This window comes from Phascolarctos cinereus, unplaced genomic scaffold, assembly GCF_003287225.1.
Source record: "Phascolarctos cinereus isolate Bilbo 61053 unplaced genomic scaffold, phaCin_HiC Scaffold_5;HRSCAF=322, whole genome shotgun sequence".
In the NCBI taxonomy this organism is placed as follows: domain Eukaryota; kingdom Metazoa; phylum Chordata; class Mammalia; order Diprotodontia; family Phascolarctidae; genus Phascolarctos; species Phascolarctos cinereus.
In genome coordinates this window covers 425,698,476-425,724,425 of record NW_027555958.1, presented here as the reverse complement: position 1 = coordinate 425,724,425, position 25,950 = coordinate 425,698,476, and the positions used below count along the sequence as shown (strand labels likewise).

Below are 25,950 nucleotides of genomic sequence, written 5' to 3'. Positions count from 1 at the left end.
TTTATTAATTTTGATTAATTTTGATATTTTATTAATATTATTTTATTTTATTAATTTGGAAATACTTCCTTTAAAGGCAGAGTACATCATTCCTAGAGCAATATGTTTAGATATAATGGAAACAAACCAATGAACAGTACAGTGCCTGGCACACAGCAGGCACTTAGTAAATGTTTGTTAACTGATTGACAAGCAATCATTTCTTGGGATAGTTTTAAAGTGCAAAAAAGTCCACAAAGCTTTGCACTTGATCACTCCATATATCTGATGTTTTTGAGGGAGCAAATCCAGCTCTGCTTTTTGAAATATTTTCACACATTACCACCAAATGCTTGTACCATGTGTACTGTCCTAGGCTAGGCACTGAGCCCTAGGGCTATGGCTCTGGGCAATTATAGCTCAGCATGCTGGAGAGCCTTACCATGTGATGGGATTGGGTAGGATACTAAAACCAACTATTTTTCAAACATATTCAGAGACTACCAGGCAGGAAGTAAAGCATGACAGAGATCAAGAAATCTTACAGGATCCCAGCTCTCATGCTCTCTTTTGAGGTGGACACAGGAGAAAAGAGTCTAAGATGCTTAAATATTTGTAAATAGGGAAGGACATTCAGGGAAGGACATGTTGAAAATAAGTCCAAAGAAGGATTCGTTCGCTTCCCATAAGCAAATTAGGATCTGGTGTCTTGTGTTATCCCATTCAAAATGTTCTCATTGGGCCCACCTTAACACATGCGTGGATTTCTAATTCTAAGTCCAAAAAAACGGATGAAGACTAAACTAGGTGTCATTAATTTCAAACGATGTTAGGATCTGGATCCACTTACTAATGAAAATCACAGCTTTTCCATGAGGGCGTTGTCTAACAGCTCAACACAGAGGAGGGATATGGCAAGGATGGCATGAAGGGTAGGGCGTTCTAGGTGGTGAAGTGGATAGAGCATTGGACTTGTAGACAGAAAAACCTGGATTCACATCTCCCCTATTAGACACTAGATGAGAGTTCCATAATTTCTCTCAATCTGAGTTTCCTCATTTGTAAAATGGGGATAACAACAGCCTCTACCTCTGAGGATCAAATGAGATAATGTATGTAAAGTGTTTTGCAAATCTTAAGGCTCTTTTAAATACTAGCTATTATCATGATTACCTCACTTTCATCTTTCAGCCCAATAGATCAGTTGGCATTACAGCTGATTCCTCCTATAATTGAAGACCTCCTAACTTGGCCTTTCTTCTATTTTCCAGACATAACAAGCAGACTAGGAAAAAGAATCATATCCCTAGATAAAACATATTTTTAAAATGTCTTAAGAATCAAGGAAGACCCACATGAGGTTGATGTTAATATATAGATGTGAATTTAATACATAACATATGTGATAGTGGTTACATAATATGTTTGTTGATTTATTCATCACAATATATGTTAGGATACATAAAACATTGGATAACAAAATGAGGAGGAAAATACAAATGTCCCTGTAGCAGATGAATACATGTCAGATCATAGATTTCCAAACCCCTTCTCAGTACTTGGGTTGTATGAAATAAAAGCAAAGTGAAATTGAGAGTTGAGGTAAATATCAAATTGGGGGCCACCCCTCCCCTTAGTCCTGCTTTTGAGGAAGGGGAAATGCCCTTTTAATCAAATTTATCGGGATGACTTGATTTTACTGTTTTGAGCCACTGTCAAATTCTCCAACTCTCCATTCTGCCTATGTCAATGTGACCTTGAACATTTCCCTTCATAGTAACAAGGGTCTTTAAAGTTGCCCATTTTCTTAGCCAGACAGCTAGTTCCCATCCACTACCTCAACTTCTCTTTGTCAGGGGCTAGGTTGGAGGGCAAGGACAGCTTTGGAGAAGAAATGAGAAGCTTCAAGGAAAGAAGAGGGATAGATATTCTTCAAGGAACTCATTTAAATTGGCCATACCTATTGTGGAATATATTGATAGTTTGTTCAACAAAAAAATCAAAGAGTAAGTGGATTAACATTAAGCAATACAATTAAAATTAAGTTTCTAAAGTGTTTTTTTTTATTTTGGATTTTTTTCTCTTAAAATCTTACGCAGACTTTCATTCAGTTTCAAGAACCTTATCTCAGATGGAAGATTAGCTGTCTTAGAGATAAACCCCTCTGGCAGGACCCGGACATGCCTCCTGGGGAAGAAGGATGGGTTTACCACCAGCAGCTTCAGGAGGGATGTTTGAAGTGAAAGGTGAAAAGTGAAAGGCTCACTCCAGATGTAACTACGTGACAATCCCATTTAGGGGGTTTTTGAGTTTCACTATGATCCCAAGCCATGAACCCTCAAAGAGTTAGCAGGCTCTTGGGGTTCAAACTCCTTGGGTCATGGAAGCTTTCCAACCTCCCCAGTCCAAGCTCATGCCTTCTCAGCTCACTCCAGACCAACTGGAATGAACACCTGGTCTCAGACATTCTTTGTTGTAATCAGAGGTCTGCCCAGAGTTAAAATGCAGCTCCTATCTAACCATTTTTCCATCATTCAGTGAACTGTGAAGGGTACTGATTAAGAAGCAAGTGCCTTCCAAACAATCTGAAAAGTGGCAGTATTTGGGCTTTGTATAAATCAGGGTCTGATGGCTTGTTCAAAATTGTTTCCTAGCCATTAAGAGTAACTTCTTTTTTTCTTGGTGATTTGTGGGAAGAACTTAGCATGCAGCTTTGACTCCCTTTAATGAATGGGGGACACATACATCTGGCACACTTCTCCCTAGCTCATCCCTGTCTGCCAGGAAGGGTGAGGCCAAGTTCAGCTAGATAGGACATTTTTTTATGGAAGGAAGTTCTTTTCCTGAAACATTCTTGGCCAACAAGATGATCAAAAAGCATACAAGCTATGGCTCAGTGATGAAATTAATGCTCTTTAAGATTCTTTTTAAACAATGCTGCTTAAGCAGATTCAATAATCAGGAGGAGGAAGGGAGAACACATCTGCAGTCACACAGTCCTCATAGCACTGAGCAGAGGATGAAGCATGGAATGGAAGCCAAAATGATTGGATCAGAATGTGTCTGTTCCCCAGAAGCAGGCCAGCTCTGGTGCCTTGAAGCCGGAAGGCTTTGGTTAGCCTAAACTATGGGTGACATCACAATCCAGTCAGATTGCTTCAACATTGGCCCCATAATTAAATTAGTGGGAGATTGTGTGGGCATTTCAGTTTTAATCAGAGGCATGGGAATGGATGGTCTTGCTGGTATGCATATTAGGTACAAGCTCTAATTTTATAGAACTCAACTCTAATTTTATAGAAATTGGAAAATGAAAGGTGCACAAATTGAGACATTTAGTTGGTATTGTACTGAATGATCTGGAACCAGGGAATCTTAACTTAGAGAAAAGGAAAAATCACATTGTTTTCATACATCACAGCTTGTCAACTGCCATCTTTATCTCAACCTCAATTTTGCGTACAATGAATTTATTTTGGGGAAATGCAGCGAGAAAAACTACATAAAGTCACTTTTCTCACCAAGTTTCAACTATCCCTTCACAATCATAATGATCATGCAAGCTTATCTGTCCAGGATATGACTGAAGGGGAGAAGGAGGTCCCGAACGTTGTTTATAACTTCATTTAGCTCTTTTTTTTTCACAGTGCCTGGGCTAAATTGCCTTGGCTTCTCTGAAAATGGACCCCCTCACTTCAAAACATCTCCATCTGAGAGCTCAGTTGAGAGAAAGAAGGAGAGAGGGGGAGAGAGAGAGAGAGAGAGAGAGAGAGAGAGAGAGAGAGAGAGAGAGAGAGAGAGAGAGAGAGGAAACGTGTTTCTATGTGTCTCCACTCAGGAATATGTCCATGCAGACTTATAGCAAACAAATGGGAACAACATAACCTGTATTTTACTTCACAATCGTTGTCCTATTTCTTTTTCCCAGCCCTGCCTCAGCCCATGTTCTGACCCAACTGAAACCCATAACAAACCCAGGCAGTAAAAGGTCTAGTTTCATGGCCTAGTCTTCATTTTTTTTTTGTCTGGGAAGAGAAACATATTCCCCACTGCTGTTGACCCTTGTTTGCTTCCTCCACCATCCACAACCTCACACAGGCCAAACCCACTTACAGCCGCAGTTATATTTTCACAAGGAAGGAAAATGGAAGCATCACAGTGCTCCCTTGTTATTAAGTCTCATGCTTTCCCAGGCAATTTGCTCAAGGGAAAAGAGGGGAAAAGATGCAAGACTATTAGATTTTAAAAAATTCTCGAATAAATATCTCAACTCCTCCTGTTCCCCAGAAAAAGAAATTATTTTCATTGTGTTTCTATGGAAACTGCTTGTAACACAGCGATTTTTTGGTAAATACTCTTTTTGTCTGATTCTTTAAATAAAAGAGATTCTCAGATAAGTTTTTTCAGAGATTTAAAAGTACTTAGATTTTTTTTTCAAATTTGAGTTTCAGCATTTTTTCTTGTTTATGGTCTTTTCTACTTACTTCATCTATTAGGAGGATGTCTGTCTGACATTTAAAAACATTACCACATTTAATTTGGGGGTGTCTACTGAAAAGAGCTGGTTTGACAGGCATGGAGACAAACATACTATTAGCTCCTTGTCCTCGTGCTCATGCAGTTCAGGAAAAAAATCTAGAAAAAATAGTTCTTACCCTTCTCCCCGACAATTCTACTCCATCATCCTGTGTGACCCCAAACAGATACAAAAAGAGACTAAAAAGTCAGGTTCCAAGTAAGTTAAAATAGCAGAACATTTGATATATTCTAGACAAAATGCATGGATTTTTGGCTGAATTGTTTTTACTCTTTTGTAGACATTTTGACACAATTAAAACCTGTCTCCAAGTGTCCTCAGTCTTTTTAAAACTCCAGGTTGCCAAAGAGGGTCCCACTTTCCCTGAACCCCCCCCATGAAGGCCTGAACCACATAGCCCAAGAGGTTGTCACATTTTTCTACTTTTTTCTTCCTGCCTGTGTTGACAGCTACTTTGGAAAACGTAGGCTAATAAATATACCTTTAGGTTTTCTTTTCTTGTGGTTGGTCTGCACATACCCACTCAACAAGTAATTGTCTAACCCTAGGCTTCACATTCTCATTGCAAATCTTTTTTTTTTAAAAGCCATTGAATAAATTCCTGGGTGCCTGAGCTGTTGGAACAAAGAGTTATCCAGATCAGGACACTAGGGAAAGTGAGGGTTCATGGACAGACACAGTTATCTAGACATAGAGTCATTCTTCACTGTGTCATGGATTGATTGTGTTTGAAGTGAGCACCTGACCGAGGATGACAGATTCATAGCATACATGAAGGAAACTGTGAGCAGTGACTTTTGGTTATTCTACCTACCTCATCCCCCTCCACCTTGACATTTGCTAGATGTGATGCAATGGCTCATCAGGAAAGACGAAGTATCCTGTGAAAACTCTGCATGGGTGTGGATTAGCATTAGGGTTAGCTTTATCTTAAAGCATAGGGTGATATTGGGAGAATCCTTTCATTATCCTTAAGAAACAACTGAATAAAAAAGAAATAATCTTATGGAAATAGAGGACTGACAAATACAAAAACAAATGGAAAAAAGGGATGGGAAAGGGGAAATAGATTGCTGGAAACTAAACAATTTATTCTTTCTGCTTTAAGTACAACATACATTTTATTCCTCTCGCTAGCATCAGAATCCTTCTTCTTTGAGTGAAATTCATCATCAAAACCTCAATTGCCCCGATAAATTTGTTCAAAGACATGATTTAAATATGCTCAGACTTCCAGATTCATTTTTATGTCACAACAATTTGAAGAAAAATGATTTTGGCACATCTACTACAGGGAAAAGAAATAGAACAAGGTTGCTTACCATACTAAAATAGACAAGAGTACAAACATACCACAAAATACCTTGGTACCATGAGTTAAGAGCTATATCAGGCATCTTGGGGTCATGCATGGCTACTGTGATTATGAGTTCATTAGTGCTGATAGCAGAAATTGGGGGAAGAGTTTGGGTTGCTAAAAGACCACATTGTTTTGGAAAATACTGACTACTCCATCTCCCTCTAGCTCTAGGGATAGTCACGGTAACTTTTCCCAAAAAAATAAGAGTGTTCAAAGATAGTATTATTTCTACTAATTAACTATGATGGTATTGGGGAGTAGGTACATATGTTAGGTAGGTCTACATGCTTTATAGTTTTTAGATACTTCTCCCCTTTTTCTAGGTGTAAACAATTGATCAACCAAGGGAGATTAAGTATTCTGTGACAATGTTCAATTCAGAGCGTATGTGTGACTGGGAAGGAAGGGGGTACTTGGGATCTTTATCCTTTTTTTTAAAGAATAAAGTACTATTATCACTGTCCTCATTTGTTCAAGGTCTCAGGAATGGTTAGAATGAGGGCTGGGCACCCCAAAGACTAGGCCATGGAATAATTGTTACAGACAGACCATTTCCCATTTCTCCCCATCTATACTATTTCTCATTTCATTAGATCACAAGTTGGTTCTGCATTCTGCCACAGCCATCCCCTTAACAATGAGATTGAATAGAAGTGGATTTTATTTTGCACAACTTGGTGTTTGAGGTATTAGAAATTTTCGTTTTCTGATATACAGAAGGCAATTTGAAAAATCATCTTTTGAACCAAGACCTTGGACTAAAAAAGACCATATTGTCACTATTGCACTGATGTTTGCACAGTATAATCTAGTGTTTTCTTTGTAAGGGAAGAAGCCTCTAGAACTTAGACTGTTTTTATATGGACATAAATGATTGATAATAGTATTTTTAACTTTCAGCCTACATGAAGATGCTGAGGGAATATACAAAATTTTAAAGAGTATCTTTTTAAAAAAGTCCAAACCCATCATTTCATCTAGCAAGAGATCTTCTCTATGAATACAGATCAGCACTTGTTCAGTAATTTGTAACCTAAGAGAGTTGCCTGGCCCTCTTCAAAGTTAAGTGACTTTGCTGTGTGTGTTTGAAGGAGATCTTGAACCCTGGTCTTTGGGATTCCAAGGCTGGCTCTCTAGTCAGTGCTCCATGCTGTCTTTCAACAACTTAAATAATATCTGTTTAAGAAAATAAAGAGCGGGCTACTTCACAAGATCTCTGCCTCTTCCTGGATATACATGATGGTTCAGAAATGCCTGAAGAAATAATGGCACTCATTCTGGCATTCTTGTTCCCTCTGGGTCATGGAAACAACAACAAGAAATCTATTTGACTACCTCTTAACTACTTTTATATAATTAGACCTGTTGTCAACCCAGTTTGTAATCATCTGGTTGCATTATCTGAACTGGATTTGCCCACATCCTTCATTACAGTCAATTCTCCTCGTTTCCCCTTGCTTTTGTTCTGACATGGGAAACCTTTTAGCACATTGCATGACTGATCTGAGTAGATGATGAGGCTCTATGTCCTATTCATACGAGGAGAGAAGAGGCTGGATGACCAGCCTCAAGAATATAGTGGAAAAGATCATCATTCAGGCCTGCACTGTACTGGACAGTCCTTGTGGATGCCTTCCAATTCTGAGATTCTGAGGTTTTATACTTTATGAGCAGGAACACTGGTCAAACTTGAGTATATCCAAAACAATGTGGGGGAAAATATCTTAGCAACACCACCTGGATGTTTTCAGGTTGGGTGATCATCAGGGTACGTCTACTATGGAAAACTTTGTAGGTTACTGGAAAGAAAGAGGGAGGTTGCTACTGGGCAAAAAAGACTCCCAAGATGCCTTTCACATTGCTACTTGATCAGTTCCTGATAAAACTCCGATCGGATGAATCTCGGCAGGGAATCCTTCTCCATTAGGGCATGGATCCTCTTTTGGGCCATGTCAAAGCTACTTGGTGAAGGTTCCACCAGGTTCTTCATAGTCACGGCCTTAGTGAAATGGTCAATATTCACCTGCAGAGAAGAACACAGGGAGGGAAACTTCAATCTTCATAGCTTGTCTGGAGAGGAAAATATCTCAAGAGTCATCCTCCACTCATCACTCATCCTACCCATCAGTTGCCTAGACTCATTGATTTTTATCTCCCCAACCTTTTTTCTTTCAATTGTCCCTTTTTGTTCACTGACATGGCTACTACCCAAGTACAGGGTCTCTCCATACCTTACCTGGACTACTGCAACAATTTCTTGATTTTTCTCCCGGCTTCTTGTCTCCCATTTATCCTCCACCCTGCTCCCAAAATGATATTCCAACCATGTTACTGCACTGCTCCAGAAGCCTTAGTGAATCTCTGTTGCCTCCCCAGAGACATAATAACTAATAATAAGTCTCCAGGGTTAACAGATGTTTCATCCAACGTAAGGGCTTTGGAATAAGGATAAAATACAACTTATCTGTTTGGCATGCAATACCTGTCAGAGTCTGGCTCCAATCTATTTCTTTTCAGACTTGCTCCACTTATCCACATAATTCCTTCTCATGCATTTAAGTTCCAGCCAAACTGCCCTACTTGCTGTCTCCTGTCCTACCTGAGAGCATTTGCACAGGCTTTCTATCTATCCTCCGTGCCTAGAATATTCTGCCTTCTTCCCCTGTATCTTTTGGAATTCCTAGTGCCTTTAAGGTTCAGCTCAGGTGCTTTCTCCTACACAAAACATTTCTTGATTCTCTCTCAGTCCTGCCCTTATTAGTATTCTCTGACCTCCCCAATTACTTTGCATTGAGTTTGCATATACTTTGAATTTATTTATCTGTGTTTTGAGTACTGTGAATTTAATAGTAGCTAATATTTAATATTAATAATAATAGCTCTATCCATTGTACCACCTAACTGTCTCTAATTTACTTACATGTTGTACTCCTCTATTAGAATCTAAGATCCCTGATGGCTGGGGCTATTTTGTTCTCATCTTTCGTATACCAAGCCTAGAACAGTACTTGGCATATAGTAGGTATTTATTTAACAAATGCTTGTTGAGGGGGCAGCTAGGTGACACAGTGGATAGAGCACCGGCCCTGGAGTCAGAAGGGAGGACCTGGGTTCAAATCTGGCCTCAGACACATAACACTTACTAGCTATGTGATACTGGGCAAGTCACTTAACTCCAATTGCCTCACCCCCAAAAAAGGCTTGATGAATTGAAAGAATTTGCAGTCAGAACTTGATTTGAAAGCTCTGATATTTACTAGCGTCTTTTCCGTCATCTGAAAAAAAGGATGGGAATAAAATTGGTTGTACCACTAGAGATGATCTGGAGTAGCACATATGCCAGTGTTGGCCTTGAAATCAACAAAATTAGACTCAGCTCCTGCCTCTAATGTTCACTAACTAGGTGATTCTGGGAAGGTCATTTAATATCTCTATGTTTCAAGTTTCACACCTGTGAAGTGAAGATAAAAAAATCTTCCTGCCAGGTGCCCGTGAGGCTCAAAGGAGAGAGCAGATGAGCTAAGCTTTGGAGAAAGAGAGAGAGAGTGCAATGTCAGCTCTTCATATTACCTGCCACACAGGGTTGTTGTGAGGAAAGCATCTGGTAGCCCTTGAAACAAGATGGAAAGGTGGGCTATAATTCTATTAGAATAGGAGAGATAAAAAAGTAAGAGATAGAAAATGGTGACTAGGGGCATGGAAAACTTGGGCAGGAAAAGATTTCCAAGTTCAAATTAGGAATAATATTTATATGGCACTTACTATGTAATAGGTGTTCTATAATCTGTCTCATTTGATCTTCACAACAAAACTGGGATACAGAAAGGACTGTTATTAACCCCAGTTTATAGATGAGGAAACTGAGGCAAACAGGATTAAGTGACTTGCCCAGGGTCACACAGTTAGTGTCTGAGGGCTGGATTTGAACTTAGGTCTTCCTGACTCCAGGCCTGTGAGCTATCCATTGAGCCACATAGCTGCCCTGGAAATGGCAGCTCTGACAGCTGAGCCAGATGTATAACCTGTAGGATCCTTACATGATATTCTGTGGTCAAGAAATGGGCAAATGCTTACTTCAAATGAAGCTTAAATAGTTTGTTAGAGATATGGACAGGGCCTGGACCTGTGATTTCATTAGTAGATGAAGAAATTCCCTCTGTCAATGCAAGTTTGCACATCCTCTGGGGCTTATGGGCTTAGTGAGATGAGTAGAACACTGAGTGGTTAAGAGACTTGCCCAGGATTACATAGCCAATATATGTTAGGGAGGACTTGAACCCAGGTCTTCTCAGCATGGAGGGTCACTCTCTATCCACTATGCCATGCTATGTCTTCTAAAAAGTTTATTAGGCTAGATCCAAAATAAAGAAAATGAAGTATCTGCTAGTTATCCTGAATTGGAACACTAGGGAGCGCTGTAGGTCATGTGTGTGATGCTCATGAGTTTCCATGGGCTAAGCCCAGGAGCCATAAAGTAGGAGACAGCTCAAAAAATAGCAGAAAGACTTCAGAGACATCAGACCAGGGCAGAATAAGTTACTGAAAAGGAGAGTTTGACTTAGGAAACCAGGATTAAGCAGCAAAGTGTACAGTAAAAGAAGATGGACCTTCTATTCCCTTTGGCACAGCCAAGTTCACACACATTCTCAACATGGGACCTACGTCCTCAACGGTCCTCAATAAATATTTGTTAAATTGAATTGGATAATTGAGCTGGTCTCTAAGGTCAAGTCTAGGTCTTAACATTCTATAGTTTTGAAGTGTACAGTATCTTCTCTGATGCCAGAAGAATAAATGATCAGGCAGACATTTACTAGCTATGTGACTCTGGGAAAATCACTTTACCTATCTCAACCTCAGTTTTCTCATTTGTGAAATGGAAATAATAATAGCACATACCACATATTATTGTTGTGAGGACCAAATCAGAAAATACATTTATTTGTATTATGTACTTTGCAAACCTTAAAGCAAAATATATAAATGTCCCCTTACACTTGTGTTCAACTCACCAAATGGTTTTTAAATGCCTACTCTATTGTGTGCAGAGTACTGTGATGGATGCTAGGAAAGAAACTTTTATATAAGATAGAATAACCCTACCCTATGGAGCTTATAATCTAGTAGGATGGCAAGACACATCATAACCATAGCACACACTAATACACATTAAGTGCATTACAGAGGCACAGAACAAAGTACTATTTGAAACCGAACCAAGAAGGTTGACAGAGGAAATCAAAGAAGTCTACATGGAAGGGGAGGCATTTGAGTTGTGCTTTTAACTACCTTGTATTTAACAACTTTGTCACATGAACAAATACAGATGTATGTTTTTATTCACTTTAAAGGGGGAAGCTAGGGGGCACAGTGGTGGATAGAATGCTGGGTCTGGAGTCACGAGAACCTGAGTTTCCATCTAGCCTCAGACACTTACTAGCTGTATGACCCTGAGTAAGTCATTAACTCTGTTTGCCTCAGTTTTCTCATCTGTCAAATGAACTGGAGAAGGAAATGGCAAACCACTCCAGTATATCTGCCAAGAAAACTACAAATGGGGTTACAAAGAGTCATACAGGACTGGACAACAACAACAAATTGATCTACTTTACACTTAAGTTCTATGTATGTGTATAAGTACTTGGCTTCCCCATGGGAATGCAAGTAGGGAACTTGAATCCCTAAGCCCAGCCCAAGTGCCTGACACTAGGTGCTTAATAAATGTTTATGGACTGTTTGAGGGATTGATGAGAGTTCTTCAGGAATGGCTATGGTGGGTTGAGGAGATACAAAGTAATCTAGATTGATTGGAATACAGAATGCATGGAAGAGGGCTAATGAGAGGAAGCTGAAAAGGTAGCATTCCCATGGATGGTGGAGGGCCTCAATTACCCTCTAAAGATGCTTAAACTATACTAAGTTTGGAAAAGGGAAGAATGGCACAAGCAGAGGTAAGGAGACGTAGCTGGGCACCAGAACACAAAAGACTGGAAGGTCAGCAGACATGTTAGAAAGCTATTGTAACAGTCCAGGAGGGAACTGATGGAGGCTTGTCTTAGGATGGTGTCCATGGGAAGACTATTTTAAATGTAACTGTAAGAGAATATCTCAATTACATATGAGCCCCTTGGTCAGCCCCCACATCCCAGCCTCTTCTGACGTATGGCTTCTCTCACACAACCCTTGGACCAAATGAAACATCTGCAGACCCCGGAGACTCATCAGGACTGATGTTAGGTATTCTAGCTCTAGGAAAACATTGCCTTCACAGTCCCTTGTATAAACACAGGGGCATCTTAGGTAATGATGCTATAAAATCATGGCTTCTTTAGCCGATAGAATAAAATACCATCAAAAATATGACACCAGAGAAGGGGTCCATGGACCAAGCTACTCCTTGGTGACCTACAACCAGCAATTCCGAATTATCTTGCAACTAGGTGGTTCAGAGGATAGATCCAGTATTGGCTTGGGAGGTCAGAAAGACCTAGATTTGAATCCTGCCTCAGATAGCTCTATCTGGGTGAACCTGGCCAAGTTACTTAGCTTCTCACTCTCAGTTTTCCCCTCTATAAAATAGAGGCAATACTAGCATCTATCTCTTGTGATTGCTGCAACATACATAAAACTCTCTGCAAACCTTAAAGTACTACATAAATGTTTTTTAAAATGTCAACCACCTGTACTAATGGAAGGCAATTTGGAACAAGCAGGTAATTCCCCTAATCTTATGTTTAGGGCTTAGATTGTACTATTTGATTTATAAGTGTAGCAGATTGATCAACTGGCAAGGACTTTCTGTGATCCTGTTCTAGGCACCAGAGTTATAAAGATGAAAGGAAGACATTCCTTTCCCTGGAGAAATTATATTCTATCAGGAGAGACCTCAACAAAAGGGAAGGGGATGGGAATTAACAGTGGGGACAAGCAGAAGTCCTCTAGAAGCTGTTAATTGAGCAGAGTTTTGAAAAAAAAAGAACCAAAGGATTCTAAGAGGTCAAGATGGAGTGGGAATGTGTTACAGAGGGAAGGCACAGCTAGTTCAAAGGCAAAGTCAGATGGGGAAAGGAAGGAAAAGGAACAAGCATCTACTGTGTGCTAGTCACCATGCTGAGCTTTTCTGTTTGTTTGTTTACAAATATTATCTCTGTTGTTATCCCCATTTTACAGATAAGGAAACTGAGGCAGATAGCTAGTAGCCAAAGGATCATGGGTGATCAAGATCAGTTGAGCTTCCCAATTGTGGAATTGCTAATTATCTCTCTAGGCCTCAGTGTCTTCATATGTAAAAGAGAGGTTTTGCATTAGACAATCTCTAAGATCCCTTTCTCCCTCTGAATGTTATGATCCCATGTCCACAAATTACCCACACTCTGCAGCCCTCAAGGGCACAAGGAGGGAAGGTGTTTAAGAGAGATCAGGCTCTGGAGTCCCAGCACTAACTACCTAAGAGGTGATGCTACGGGACTGAACAGTCCCCAAGTAGCATCTCTGTTCTTCTCTCACAGATCCTCACTTCCTGCCTCATTCTATGTAGAGCAGAAGATGACCAGACCGCAGTGGTGGCTGATGGAAACAGCCATGGACAACAGTGCATTCACCAAGAATTCCTGCCTTATTCTGTTCATTTGGTTTGAATCTCATCCAATTTACCCCTTCCAAAATGGTCCTCCTCCCCCTTGCTATCCTTACTTCAACATTCAATGCTCAAGCCTCTCCTTCCCACTATAACTTCCAAACTTCTCGACTCTTTGGTGATTGCCCTGGAGCTGGTCCATCCCAGTAATGCTCACTCGTTTACCAGGTTAAACCAACCTCTTTAGGAGCCTCAGTTTGGATGAATTCTTCATAAATTTTCTTTGCCTTCTCAGCCATCTTGATGGGTGACTTGGTCTTCTTATAATCCTCACAGGCAATCCAGAACTCAATGTTCTCCTCACTGAACTCAGATTCAGGAAACTCTTGAAACTGGCAAGTCCATCTAGCCAGGAGGAAGACAAATAGAAAAGCTGAGATGCTGTTGGGTCTATCCTTGAGGAATTTTCTGGATTTGTGGTCAGAGAGTCAAACAGAAAGCTGGAACCTTTTATTTCAGACTTTTCTCTGAAGCTCAAAACTAGAGCATCAAGGGATAGAGGGATAGCACACCTTTGTATACTAAAGAGGGACAGGAAGTAAAGAGAAGAGAGAATGACAAGTCAGTCCCTAAATATCTATTAAGGGCCACCATGGGTCAGGCACCATGCTGAGCATTATAGACACAAAAAAAGGTAAAAGACAGTTCTGCTCTCAAGGATCTCACAGTCCGTTAGGGGAGACAACATGTAAACAACTGTGTACAAATAAGCTACATACAGGATAAATTAGAAATAATACACAGGGAAGGAACTAGCTGCTGCTGGTGGTCAGGCTTCCTGTTGAAAGTGGGATTTAAGGGCAGCTAGGTGGTGCAGTGGATAGAGCGCTGGCCCTGGATTCAAGAGCACCTGAGTTCAAATCTGACCTCAGACACATAACACTTACAAGCTGTGTGACACTTAACCCCATTACCTAGCCGAAAAAACAAACAAACAAACAAACAAATAAAAACCAAAGAAAGTGGGATTTAAGTGGGACTTGGAGGAAGCCAGGAGGCAGAGATGAAGAGGGATAGCATATAGAACACAGAAAAATATTCAGACTTGGTCAAGGAGTGTCTTATGTGAAGGTAACAAGGAGGCCATTGTTACTGGATTAGAGAGTCCATGGTGGGGGTGGGGGTTAAAGTATAATAACTCTGAAAAGTTAAGGGGACAGGTTTTAAAAGGCTTTGCATGCTAAATCGAGGATTTATGTTTGATCCTGGAGATGATATTGGTGGGCGGGCAGGAGAGGATTGCCTCTGGAGTTTATCAAGTAGGGGGTAACATGATAAGACATGCACTTAAGGAAGATCACTTTGACAGCTGGGTGGAAGCTGAACTGAAGTGGGGTCAGTCTGTAGCAGACAGACCAACCAGTGGGTTATTACAATCATTCAAGCATGAGGTACTAAGAGCCTGCCCAGAATAGCGGCTGTGGAACAGGAGGGAAGGAGGTGTATTTGAACTATGTTAGAAAGGTAAAGTTGACAGACCTTTGCTCCAGGTTGGATATGGGGAGGGAGTGGGAGAAAGCAGGGAGTCATGGATAACACCTGAGAAGATAGTGGCACCCTCAACAGTAATAGAGAACTTAGGAAAAGGAGAGAGTTTAGGGAGAAAGAGAATGAGTTCAGTTTTGGACATGTTGAGCTTAAGATGTCTATGCAACATCCAGGTTGAGATGTCTGCAAGTCAGTTGGAGATTTGAGACTGGAGTTCAGTAGAAAGGTTAGGGCTGAATAAATAGATTTGAGAAGGATCAGCATAGAGATGATAGTTGAATCCATGGGAGCTGATGATATTGCCAAGTGAAAAAGAATCAAGAGAGAAGAGACGTGAGCCCAGGATGGGACCTTGTGAGATACCCACTGTTAGCAGGAGTAACCTAGATGAAGATCCAGCAAAGGAGACTGAGCAGTGGTCAGATGAGTAAGAAGAGAACCAGGAGAAAATGGTATCACAAGAACTTAGAGAGAAGAGAATATCAAGAAGAGGGTGATTGACAGTGTCAGAGTTTGCAGAGTGGTCAAGAAGGATGAGGGTTGAGACAAATCATCAGATTTGGTCATTGAGTGATCGTTAATAACCTTGTAGAGAGGAATTTCAGCTGAATGATGAAGTCAGAAGTCATATTGTAGAAAGTTAAGACAAGTAACAAACAGGTCCCCTCTACTCTTTGACCCATACTGCCTGGTGTCTGAACGTTCTACCCCTCCCCTCCTATTAGAGCAGGAGCTCCTTGAGGGCAGACATTGTGTCACTCTTCGTACTTGTATCCCCAGTTCCTAGCACAGTTGCTGACACAAAGTAGGCACTTAATATATGCCTGTGAATAGAACAAAAAGAGATCAATACTCATTTTACAGTTTAATATAAATGTTTCAAAGTGCTGGGACCAATGGAACTTATTAGAAACTTATTCCCAGGAAGCATCAGGGATAGAAGAGGTTGTATTTAATGTGTTCACTGGTCACCAGCTCCCCCCATCTCAGACACCCAATCCTAGAACCTACCAAGACTGAGTGGTCCCAACCAACTTATGACATCCCTATACTGCATTCGTGCATGATCAGGACCTGTTTCATTTTTGTCTTTGAGTCCCCAGTTCCTAGCAGTATTTTGTAGACAACAGGTGCCTGATAAATGTTTGTCAGTTTGAATCACATATCTTCTGCTTTTTATGTAGCATAATCATCTCTTCACAACTTAAAAACATCTATAGAACACACTGTCCATGAGTTTCAGCCTCTTTTCCTCTTCCCTACCTCTCCATTCCTAAGTCACAAAGTAGTGAGAGGAATGGACTCTCATAAGAAGAAAAGAAGGGAATGCAAATCCAGGCATTCTCAAGCACATTTGTATGTATTTATCCATGACAGTGGACATATGAACATGATAGACAATGGGGGAAAGTACCAAAAGAAGAAAGAACATTCCAATTTTCCATGAGTCCAACTCAAATAATATTATTAAAAACTTTCCATTAAAATTAGAAGTTTTAAAATTAGATTAAAATGAAAAGCTTTCTAATATCACTTTGCCTCCAGAGTGGGGAATCCAAGGAAAAACCTCAGCTACAAATTTATAAATACTTCCTAAGTGTAGGAGGGAAGAAGAGAAGGATTAGCTTCCCAAGATCCATCTCTTGGGAATGATATGCCCCAGGAAAGTCACAGTATGCTTTGTTCACCCATCACTATTTTTATCCACATGATATCAGGTTGAATTTAACATCACAGGGAGCTTTGAAGGAAAAAAGAAATCACCAAACATCCATCTTGAGGATGGGCATAGTAGCAAGTAGAGGGCAGCTCATTCCTTTGCCTTAGTGATGAGGAAGAAGAAGGGGAAAGGAGTTTGTATGCCTATCGACATCGGGTAATTTTCAGTACTAACTGGAATGGGAGAGCTCTCTTCCTTTCCCCTTGGGAACCAGCCCTACTTTTCTTCACCAAGTCTTGGTACTGTAGTACCAGCATTCCTCTGGCCAAAAACAAAAAACAAAAAACAAAAAAACCAACAAACCACAAAACAGCTCTGGCCCATTGAAGTCCCTTCTAGAGTTTACAGATTTATTTATTTATTTTTACATCTTTTTATTGGTCAGGGTCTTGGCTATAAGGTATGAATGTGAATCAATTTTGTATTTGCATCTTCATGATTTTTTTCTTATTTAATATTTTATTTTTCCCAATTACATGTAAAAACAATTTAAACACTTAAAAAAATTAAGTTCCAAATTCTTTCCCTTTCCCCCCCATTGAGAAATCAAGCAATTAGACATAGATTATACATGTGTAGTCATTCAAAACACATGTTCGGGTAAGTCATTCTGTGAAAGAAAGCAAGCAAAAAAAGAAAAAAAAAGAAAAACTACCTTTGATCTGCATTCAGGCACTACCAGTTCTTTCTCTGGAGAGGGATAGCACCTTTCATCATAAGTCCTACAGAATTGTCTTAGATCATTGTATTGCTGTTATTCATAGTAGATAATAATACAAAATTGTTGTTACTATGTACAATGTTCTCCTGGTTCTGCTCACTTCATTTTGCATCAATTCATGTAAGTCTTTCCATGTTTTTCTGAGAGCATCCTGCTCTTTATTTCTTAAAGCACAATAATATTCCATCACAACCATACACAACAACATTTTCATTCATTCCCCAATTGGTGAGCATTCCCTCAATTTCCAATTCTTTGCCACCACTAAAAGAACTGCTATAAATATTTTTGTATGCATAGGTCCTTTTCTTTTTCTTTTTCTTTTTTTTTTTGTTTCAATATCTTTGGGATACAGGCCTAGTAATGGTATTGCTTGGTCAAAAGATATGCATGGTTTTATAGCCCTTTGAGCATCATTCCAAATGGCTCTCCAGAATGGTTGAATCAGGATAGAACTTCACCAATAGTGTATTAATGTTTTAATTTTCCCACATCCCCTCCAACATTTGTCATTTTCCTTGTTTGTCATATTAGCCAATCTGACAAGTGTGAGGTCGTAGCTCAGAGTTGTTTTAATTTGCATTTCTTTCATCAATAGTGATTTAGAGCATTTTTTCATATGACAATAGATAGCTTTGATTACTTTGTCTGAAAACTGCTTGTTCATATCCTTTGACCATCTATCAATTGAGGAATGGCTCTTGTCTGTGTAAATTTGACTCAGTTTTCCATATGTTTGAGAAATGAAATCTTTATCAGAGAAACTTACTGTAATTTTTTTTTTACAGTAATGATTACCAACCGTGGATTTCCCTCCATCCTATTTCCACCCATTTATCCTACTCTCACTCTCATTTTACCTGTCAATTCTCAAAAGTGTTTTGCTTCTGACTTTTACCTGCCCTCTCTTCTGTCAGCTCTCCTGCATTCTTCTCTTATCCTCTTCCCTTCCTACTTTCCTGTATAGTAAGAAAGATTTCTACACCCAATTGAGTGTGTATATCATTCCCTCTTTGAGCCTATTCTGATGAGAGTTCATGTACTCCCTTCCCCATTTCCCCCAAATTCCCCTCCATTGTTAAATATCTTTCAGGTTTCTTTTGTGCTAGATAATTTATCCTATTCTATCTCTCCCTTTCCCCTTCTTCTGGTGCATACTTCTTTCTCATCCCTTAATTTTATTTTTTTAAGATAATTGTACCATCCCATTCAATTGACTCCTCTGCTTTCTATCTATATATACTTCTTCTTACCGCCCTAATAATGAGAAAGTTTTTAGGAGTTATAAATATCATTTTCCCATGTAGGAATATAAATGGTGTTACCTTATTGAATCCTTATCATTTTTCTTACCTGCTTACCTTTTCATGCTTGTTCTGTATTTTGTCTTTGAAAGTCAGATTTTCTATTTAGCTCTAGTCTTTTCATCAGGAATGCTTGAAAGTCCTCTATTTCATTGAATTTCCATCGTTACCCCTGAAAGATTATACTCAGTTGCGTAGGGTAGGTGATTCTTGGTTGTAATCCTAGCTCTTTTGCCCTTCAGAATATCAAATTCCAAGCCCTCTACTCCTTTAATGTGGAAGCTGCTAAATCCTGTGTTATCCTGACTATGGCTCCATGATATTTGAATTGTCTCTTTTTGGTTACTTGCAGTGTTTTCTCCTTGATCTAGGAGGTCTGGAATTTGGCTATAATATTCCTGGGAATTTTCATTTTGGGATCTCTTTCAGGAGGTGATCGGTGGATTCTTTCAATTTCTATTTTACCCTCTTGTTCTGGGATATCAGGACAGTTTTCCTTGATGATTTCTTGAAAGATGATGCCTAGGCTCCTTTTTCGTTCATGACTTTGAGGCAATCCAATAATGCTCAAATTATCTCTCCTCGATCTATTTTCCAGGTCAGTTATTTTTTCCAAAGAGATATTTCACATTTTGTTCTATTTTTTCATTCTTTTGATTTTGTTTGATTGTTTCTTGATTTCCCATAAAGTCATTAACTTCCACTTGCTCAGATCTCACTTTTGAGGAATTATTTCCTCAGTGAGCTTTTGTACCTCCTTTTCCATTTGGCCAATTCTACTTTTTAATGAGTTCTTCTCTTCAGTGAATTTTTGTGCCTCTTTTTCCATCTGGACAGTTCTGCTTTCCAAGACATTCTTCTTTTTGTTGGATTTTTGTGCCTTTTGAATCATTTGGCTTGTTCTGATTTTTAAAGTATTTTCTTCAGCTTTTTTTGTGTCTACCAAGCTGTTGACTCTTTTTTTTCATTATTTTCTTACTTCACTCTCATTTCTCTTCCCAATTTTTCCTCTACCTCTCTTACTTGAATTTTAAAGTCCTTTTTGAACTTTTCTATGATCAAAGACCAATTAATATTTTCCTTTGAGAATGCAGGAATTTTGACTTTGTTGAGCTCTTCTGAGTGTGTGTTTTGTTCTTCCTTGTCACCATAGTAACTTTCTGTGGACAGATTTTTTTTCTGTTGTTTGCTCTTTTTTTCAAGCCTATTTCTTGACTTTTTATTCTATGCTAAAGTGGGGCTCTGACCCCCAAGTGGAGGGGACACTGTCCCAAGATTCAGGCTCTTTGTGCAGCTGTTTTCAGAGATAGTTCTGGGGACCTGTAAGTTTTTGGATCTTCCGAGATGGTATGACCTTGGGACAGGTGTGTTTACTACTCTCCTATACTGTTCACTGGTTTGTGATCGACCACAAGCATTCTTTTTAACCATAGAACTGTTACCAGGGTCCCTGCTCCCATGCTGTGACAAGCTCTGATGTACTGGTGCTCTTCCTCATGCTGGGACTAAGACCTAGGACTCTGTCCCAGATCCAAGTATAAACAATTCAACAAAGTCCTGCCCCTGGGGCCAGCAAAGGGACCCCAATAAATTCTTTGTGACCCATTTTTGATCCTCTTACCATCTGCAGGCTGAGAGGACTAGAAATTGCCACTGCTGCCAATGATTCAGTCACTCCAAGGCCTGGTCCTGGTTTGGTGGTGCCCAGTTTGCACTGGTGGGGCCTGCGCTGGACTATGCTCCTCTGTCACCCTGGTGTAACAGACCTTTCCTGCCAACCTCCTAAGTTGTTTTGGCCTAGCAAATTATTTCACTCTGTCTTTTTGTGGGTTCTGCCACTCTAGAATTTTTTAGAATCATTATTTAAAGTTATTTGGAGGGGCTTGGAGGGGAGCTCAGGTGAATCTCTGCCTTTACTCACCATCTTGGCTCTACTTCCACCTTTGTGATTTTTTGTTTGTTTGTTTTGGTGAGGCAATTGAGGCTAAGTGACTTGCCCAGGGTAACACAGCTAGTGATTGTTATTTGTCTAAGGCTGGATTTGAACTCAGGTCCTCCTGACTCCAGGGCCAGTGCTCTATCTGCTGTGCCACCTAGCTACCCCACACCTTTTTGATTTTTGGTGCCCATACTAGATGCAATGTAGAATAAATACATAACTCCTGGACTTTTAGAGATGGAAGGAACCCGTGGTATGTATACATCAGAAGTGTGAAATATACAGTTCAAGGGCCACCTTAAAAGCTCCCCAGTGTGTCTGTAACCACATTTAAATGCATTTGGGAAATAGTTAACAAAATAAATAAAGTATAAAAAATATAGATAATATGACATTTTAAAACTAAGTGAATATGAAGCCTGGACCCATTTGTACAGTTTAGCGGCCCCTTCAGATTCACAGAAGCTTGTTTGGATTATCATAGTCATAGCCATTAAAAAAAAAATTATTACTACCCAGCTGGGACACAACACTTTATTTATCAGCCTAATCTCCTAATGCTTTCTGCTTATTTCTAAAAGTCAAATCCTTCTGAAAAGTACAATCAATTGCCACTACGTTAGATATTCAAAATAATGTGCCAAGAGCATATAAGTCAGTTCCCAAAGAGGAACTTCCCACTTGTTTAGAAAAAAATGGCAGTATTAATGCAATTGATGGGCAGCTAGCCTCTCAGGTAGTCTATGTATGATAATCATCATTTGTATAGACAAAATTGCTGCTGGTTCATTAAGAAAGCTAATCTGCTGCTTTATAATCACACATCAGATTGGAACTGGACACGAATTGAGTAAGTCAGGAATGAATGGAGATGGATCACTTTAGACATTTAGACTACTAAATCACTTGCAGCTTACTCAATGGTTTGTGTCTCAGAATGCACAGATAGTCCAGCAACTGTTTTTTTTTTAATTTCCTCTTCTTCCTGTTCCTACCTATCATTTCTAAAGTCACCTGTTTTCATATAGTGAGTCAGGTAGGTAGCACCCTCAATAGAATGCTGGATCTGGAGTTGGGAAAACACGAGTTCAAATCTGGCTTCACTCACTTATTAGTTGTGTGACCCTGAGCAAGTCACTTAATTGCTGTCTGCCTCGGTTTTCTTGCCAGTAAAATGAGCATAATAATGTCACAACTTCCAGGGTTGTTATGGTGATTGTTATCAAATGAGATGCAAATGGAAAGCACTTTGCAAAGCTGAAAACATTAGAAATGCAATAATCATCATAATTAATTTTTGTTATTATTATTACATACTGGCACAGGAGTGACTAGCTATCCCAAGGAGGAATATGGTCCTCTTCCTTCTCAATATTGCTTTGAGATTTAATTTCTTTAAAGACAAGATGTCAAATTATTTTCTAATTATGCTCAGCAACTATTTTCAAAAAGATGCTAGGAAAGTATACCAGTACTGGACTGGGAAACCCTCTCCCCCAATCACTTCTAACTGATGCCAGTGAGATTATGCTTGTTTCATGTAATGAGGCTGTAGACAGCTAACTCACAGGGTCGTAGGTTGAGACTCGGAAGGGGCCAACTTAGTCCCACTCCTTCATTTTATAGATAAGGAAATGGAGACATAGAGGAATTCAGTGATTTGTCCAGGGCCACATGACTAATAAATTTCTGAACTTGTATCTCTCTGACTCTAAGTTCAATATCCTGTCCATTATTCCATGCTGCCTCTAAGTCAGGCTAACCCAAGTGCATGCTGGGAACCTTGACAGGCACCCTGTAACTTACCTTCCTTGCAAATTAGGAACAATAAAATCCCACTCAACCCATTAAAGTGTAATAAAGTTCTACTTCCAAGTCCCAGCTAAAATCTTATCTTCTTCAGGAGGCCTTTCCTGATTCCCCTTAGCTCCAGTGCCTTCAATTTGTTAATTAAGCTCCCATTTATCCTATATATAGCTTGTCTGTACACAGTTATTTTTCAGGTTGTCTCCCCCATTAGACTGTGAGCTTCTTGAGAGAAGAGGCTGGTTTTTGCCCTTCTTTATTTGCTCAGCATTTAGCACTGTGCCTGGTACGTAGTAGCGTATTACTAGATACCTGTAATATTATTATTAGAGCTCAATCATTCTTCAGTCGCATCCAACTCTTTGTGACCCCATTTGGGGTTTTCTTGGCAAGGATACTGGACTGGTTTACCATTTCCTTCTCTGGCTCATTTGCAGATAAGGAAACTGAGGCAAATAGGGTTAATTGACTTGCCAGGGTCACACAGCTAGTGAGTATGTGGGGCCAGATTTGATAATTTCTTGAAAGATATTGTCTTTCAACGACTATTTTACCCTCTGGTTCTAGGATATCAGGACAGTTTTCCTTGATAATTTCTTTAAAGATGCTGTGTAGTCTCTTTTTTTGATCATGGCTTTCAGATAGTCCAACAATTCTTAAATTATCTCTCCTGGATCTATTTTCCAGGTCGGTTGTTTTTTTTTCTAATGAGACATTTTACATTTTCTTCTATTTTTTCATTCTTTTGATTTTGTTTGACTAATTCTTGGTGTCTCATAGAATCATTACCTTCCACTTACCCAGTTCTAACTTTTAAGAAATTATTTTCTCCAGTTAGCTTTTGTACCTCCTTTTCCATTTGGCTGATTCTACTTTTAAAGGAGTTGTTTTTCTTCAGTCAATTTTTGTGCTTTCTTTTCTAAGCTGTTGACTTTTTTTTTTCATAATTCTCCTTCAGAACTTTAATTCCTTTTCCCAATTTTTCTTCTACCTCTCTTACTTGATTTTTAAGATCCTTTTTGAGCTCTTCCAAGAGGAGTTTTTGGGCTTGAGACCAATTCATATTCCCCTCTGAGACTTCACATGTAGGCATTTGGACAGTGTTGTCCTCTTCTGAGTTTGTGTTTTGATCTACCCCATCACCATAGGAGCTTTCTATGGTCAAGGTTCTCTTCTGTTTCTTACTCATTTTTCAGGTTATTTCATGACTTTTAACATTGATCTCTGCTCCTGGGGCATAAGGGAGCACTGTCCTAAGCTTCTTATGTTGGGAGGCCAGGGCGATGGTCATTGGCTTTTCACACCTTAGGTGCTTGTGGCTTGCCCACTGAGCTGGGGGGGGGTGGCCTGGCCTAATCATGCCTGTTGTGCTAGGGTTCCAGGACTTGCAATTTGCCTTCTGCTTTTGGGCTAGAGGTTTTACTGCTGTCCTTCTCAGCCAGGACTGAGGGGTCTAGGTTGCTGACCTGTGCTGTGGTTGAGGAGAGCCTGCCGCTGGGTTGCCTAGACACCTTTGCAGTGGGCTGCACTCCCCTTTTACTCAAGTGAGACAGACCTTTCCTGAAGTCCTTCAAAATTATCTCAGTCTAAGAAATTGTCTCATTCCATCTTTTTGTGGGTTCTACAGTATCTGTTTAGAGTATAGATTCTCAAACTTATTTGGCCTACTGCCCTCTTTTCAAAAAAATAATACTCAGCACCCCCTGGAAATCTACTTTCTTTAATCCTTTTTTTAAAAAAAATTTGCATTATTTCCGAAAATTTAAAATTTTTAAATAACATTTTAAAAATTTAATAATTTATTGTAAATTCATTTTTTCCTGTGTTGAAATTTTGATGACACAACATTTCATCATGTAACCATATAATATCATGTTGTAAATAGGTCATTACATGGACATATTCCTGCCAATGCATACTGAAATTACAGACAATGAATGACATACTTGCCTGCCGACACTTGCTTATTAAGATCTATTGGCAGACTTGACAACTGATCAGTTATAACACACATTTTGTGTGTTTATTTGGAAAATAATGTAGTCACTATGACTTTAATTCTGTTATACAACAGATAAAACATATACGAATGGTTTTTCAAAATTTTCTTATCTTCTTTTCTTATGCTTCTACCACCCGCCTGAGGCTACTATTTACCCCGGATCTGTAGCCCCCAGGGGTGGTATCACTTACTCTCAGAATCTCTGGATTTAGAGGTTTGATTTAATGTTATTTCCAAGGGAAACTGGAGAGAGCACATGCAACTTCCTGGTTTCTCTCCGCCATCTTGCCTCTGCCTCCCAGGGGCCAGATTCAAAGTCATGAAGTTGAATCTTCCTGACTCCAAGCTTGGCACTCTATCCACTGTGCCACCTGCCTTAATAAATATTTGACTATTTCTAACTACTCCACAACAACACAAAACATTTCAGTTTTTCATTCAATGATGAATGAATGACAAACTACTCTTCTAGAGTAGTTGATCAATGACTTTTGGCTCAACCTAGTCTGAGTGAAAATTGCTGTCCCCACCCCACTATAAGTTTCTTCCTGGAAATAGGGTAGAGGGAGTAGGATGGCCAGCAGCTGAATATTTGTCCATTTGTTCAGTAGTCAAAAAAAAAGGGTCACCATTCTCTAGTGGGAAAAGGGATCACTGAGAAGCAATTATTCAATTAACAAGCATTTATTAAGCATTTGTTATATGTCAGGCACTGTGCAGTAATCTGAATGATCCTCTGACCTTGATTGACATTGGGCAGGTTACCTCCTTGGGACATCAATTTCCACATCTGTAAAATGAGGAGGTTGGACTAAATATCCTACGAGATACCTTTTAGCTGTGGATATGTGAGCTTACAATATGTTATTAGTCAGGAATTACTAAATAACAACTACAAAAAGCCCCAAACTGAATATAATTTTGCTGATGTTCTTTTCCTATTGTTATATATGCCCTCAACCTCAACTCCTGGATAGGATCTGCCACAGACAGAAACCTTTAATGAAATGAGCCTGAAACTAGTAGAGTGGGTCAAATGTGACCAAAAGGTCAGCTGTCACCAGGCAACAAGGAGGCAGAATGGGAGAAAGGGAGAGACAGGAGTTATGTCCAAGGCACAGAAATATAGCTTAATTGGATCATAAAGGGCAAAACAGACAAGTATAGGATAAGGTAAGGCAAGAATCCAAAGATCATAGCATACAAATGAGTCTAAGTTTGTAAAATGGCCTACTTTTCTATTTGATTTGACACAAAATTTGCGCCTTTGTATTCTGAATCCTAGTACCTGGGATAATGGGCAGCTGGATGATATAGTGCATGGAGGGTCAGGCTTGAAGTAAGGAAGAGTCGTCCTCCTGAGTTCAAATCTGGCCTCAGACACTTATAGCTGTGTGACCCTGGCCAAGTCACTTAACCATATTTGCCTCAGTTTCCTCATCTGTAAAATGAACTGGA

General features: G+C 39.6%; 1 protein-coding gene across 1 annotated transcript in view; it reads right to left on the bottom strand.

Annotated features, from left to right (window-relative positions):
• Positions 1 to 1,340: 1,340 nt before the first annotated feature.
• Positions 1,341 to 25,950, bottom strand: part of RGS5 (regulator of G protein signaling 5) — a 100,509-nt gene continuing 75,899 nt past the window's right edge. Inside the window, 3 exon segments of the mRNA XM_020988602.2 lie at positions 1,341 to 7,899; positions 13,692 to 13,828; positions 13,831 to 13,857. Coding sequence (XP_020844261.1) covers positions 7,738 to 7,899; positions 13,692 to 13,828; positions 13,831 to 13,857 — 326 coding nt within the window. The 3' untranslated portion in view covers positions 1,341 to 7,737.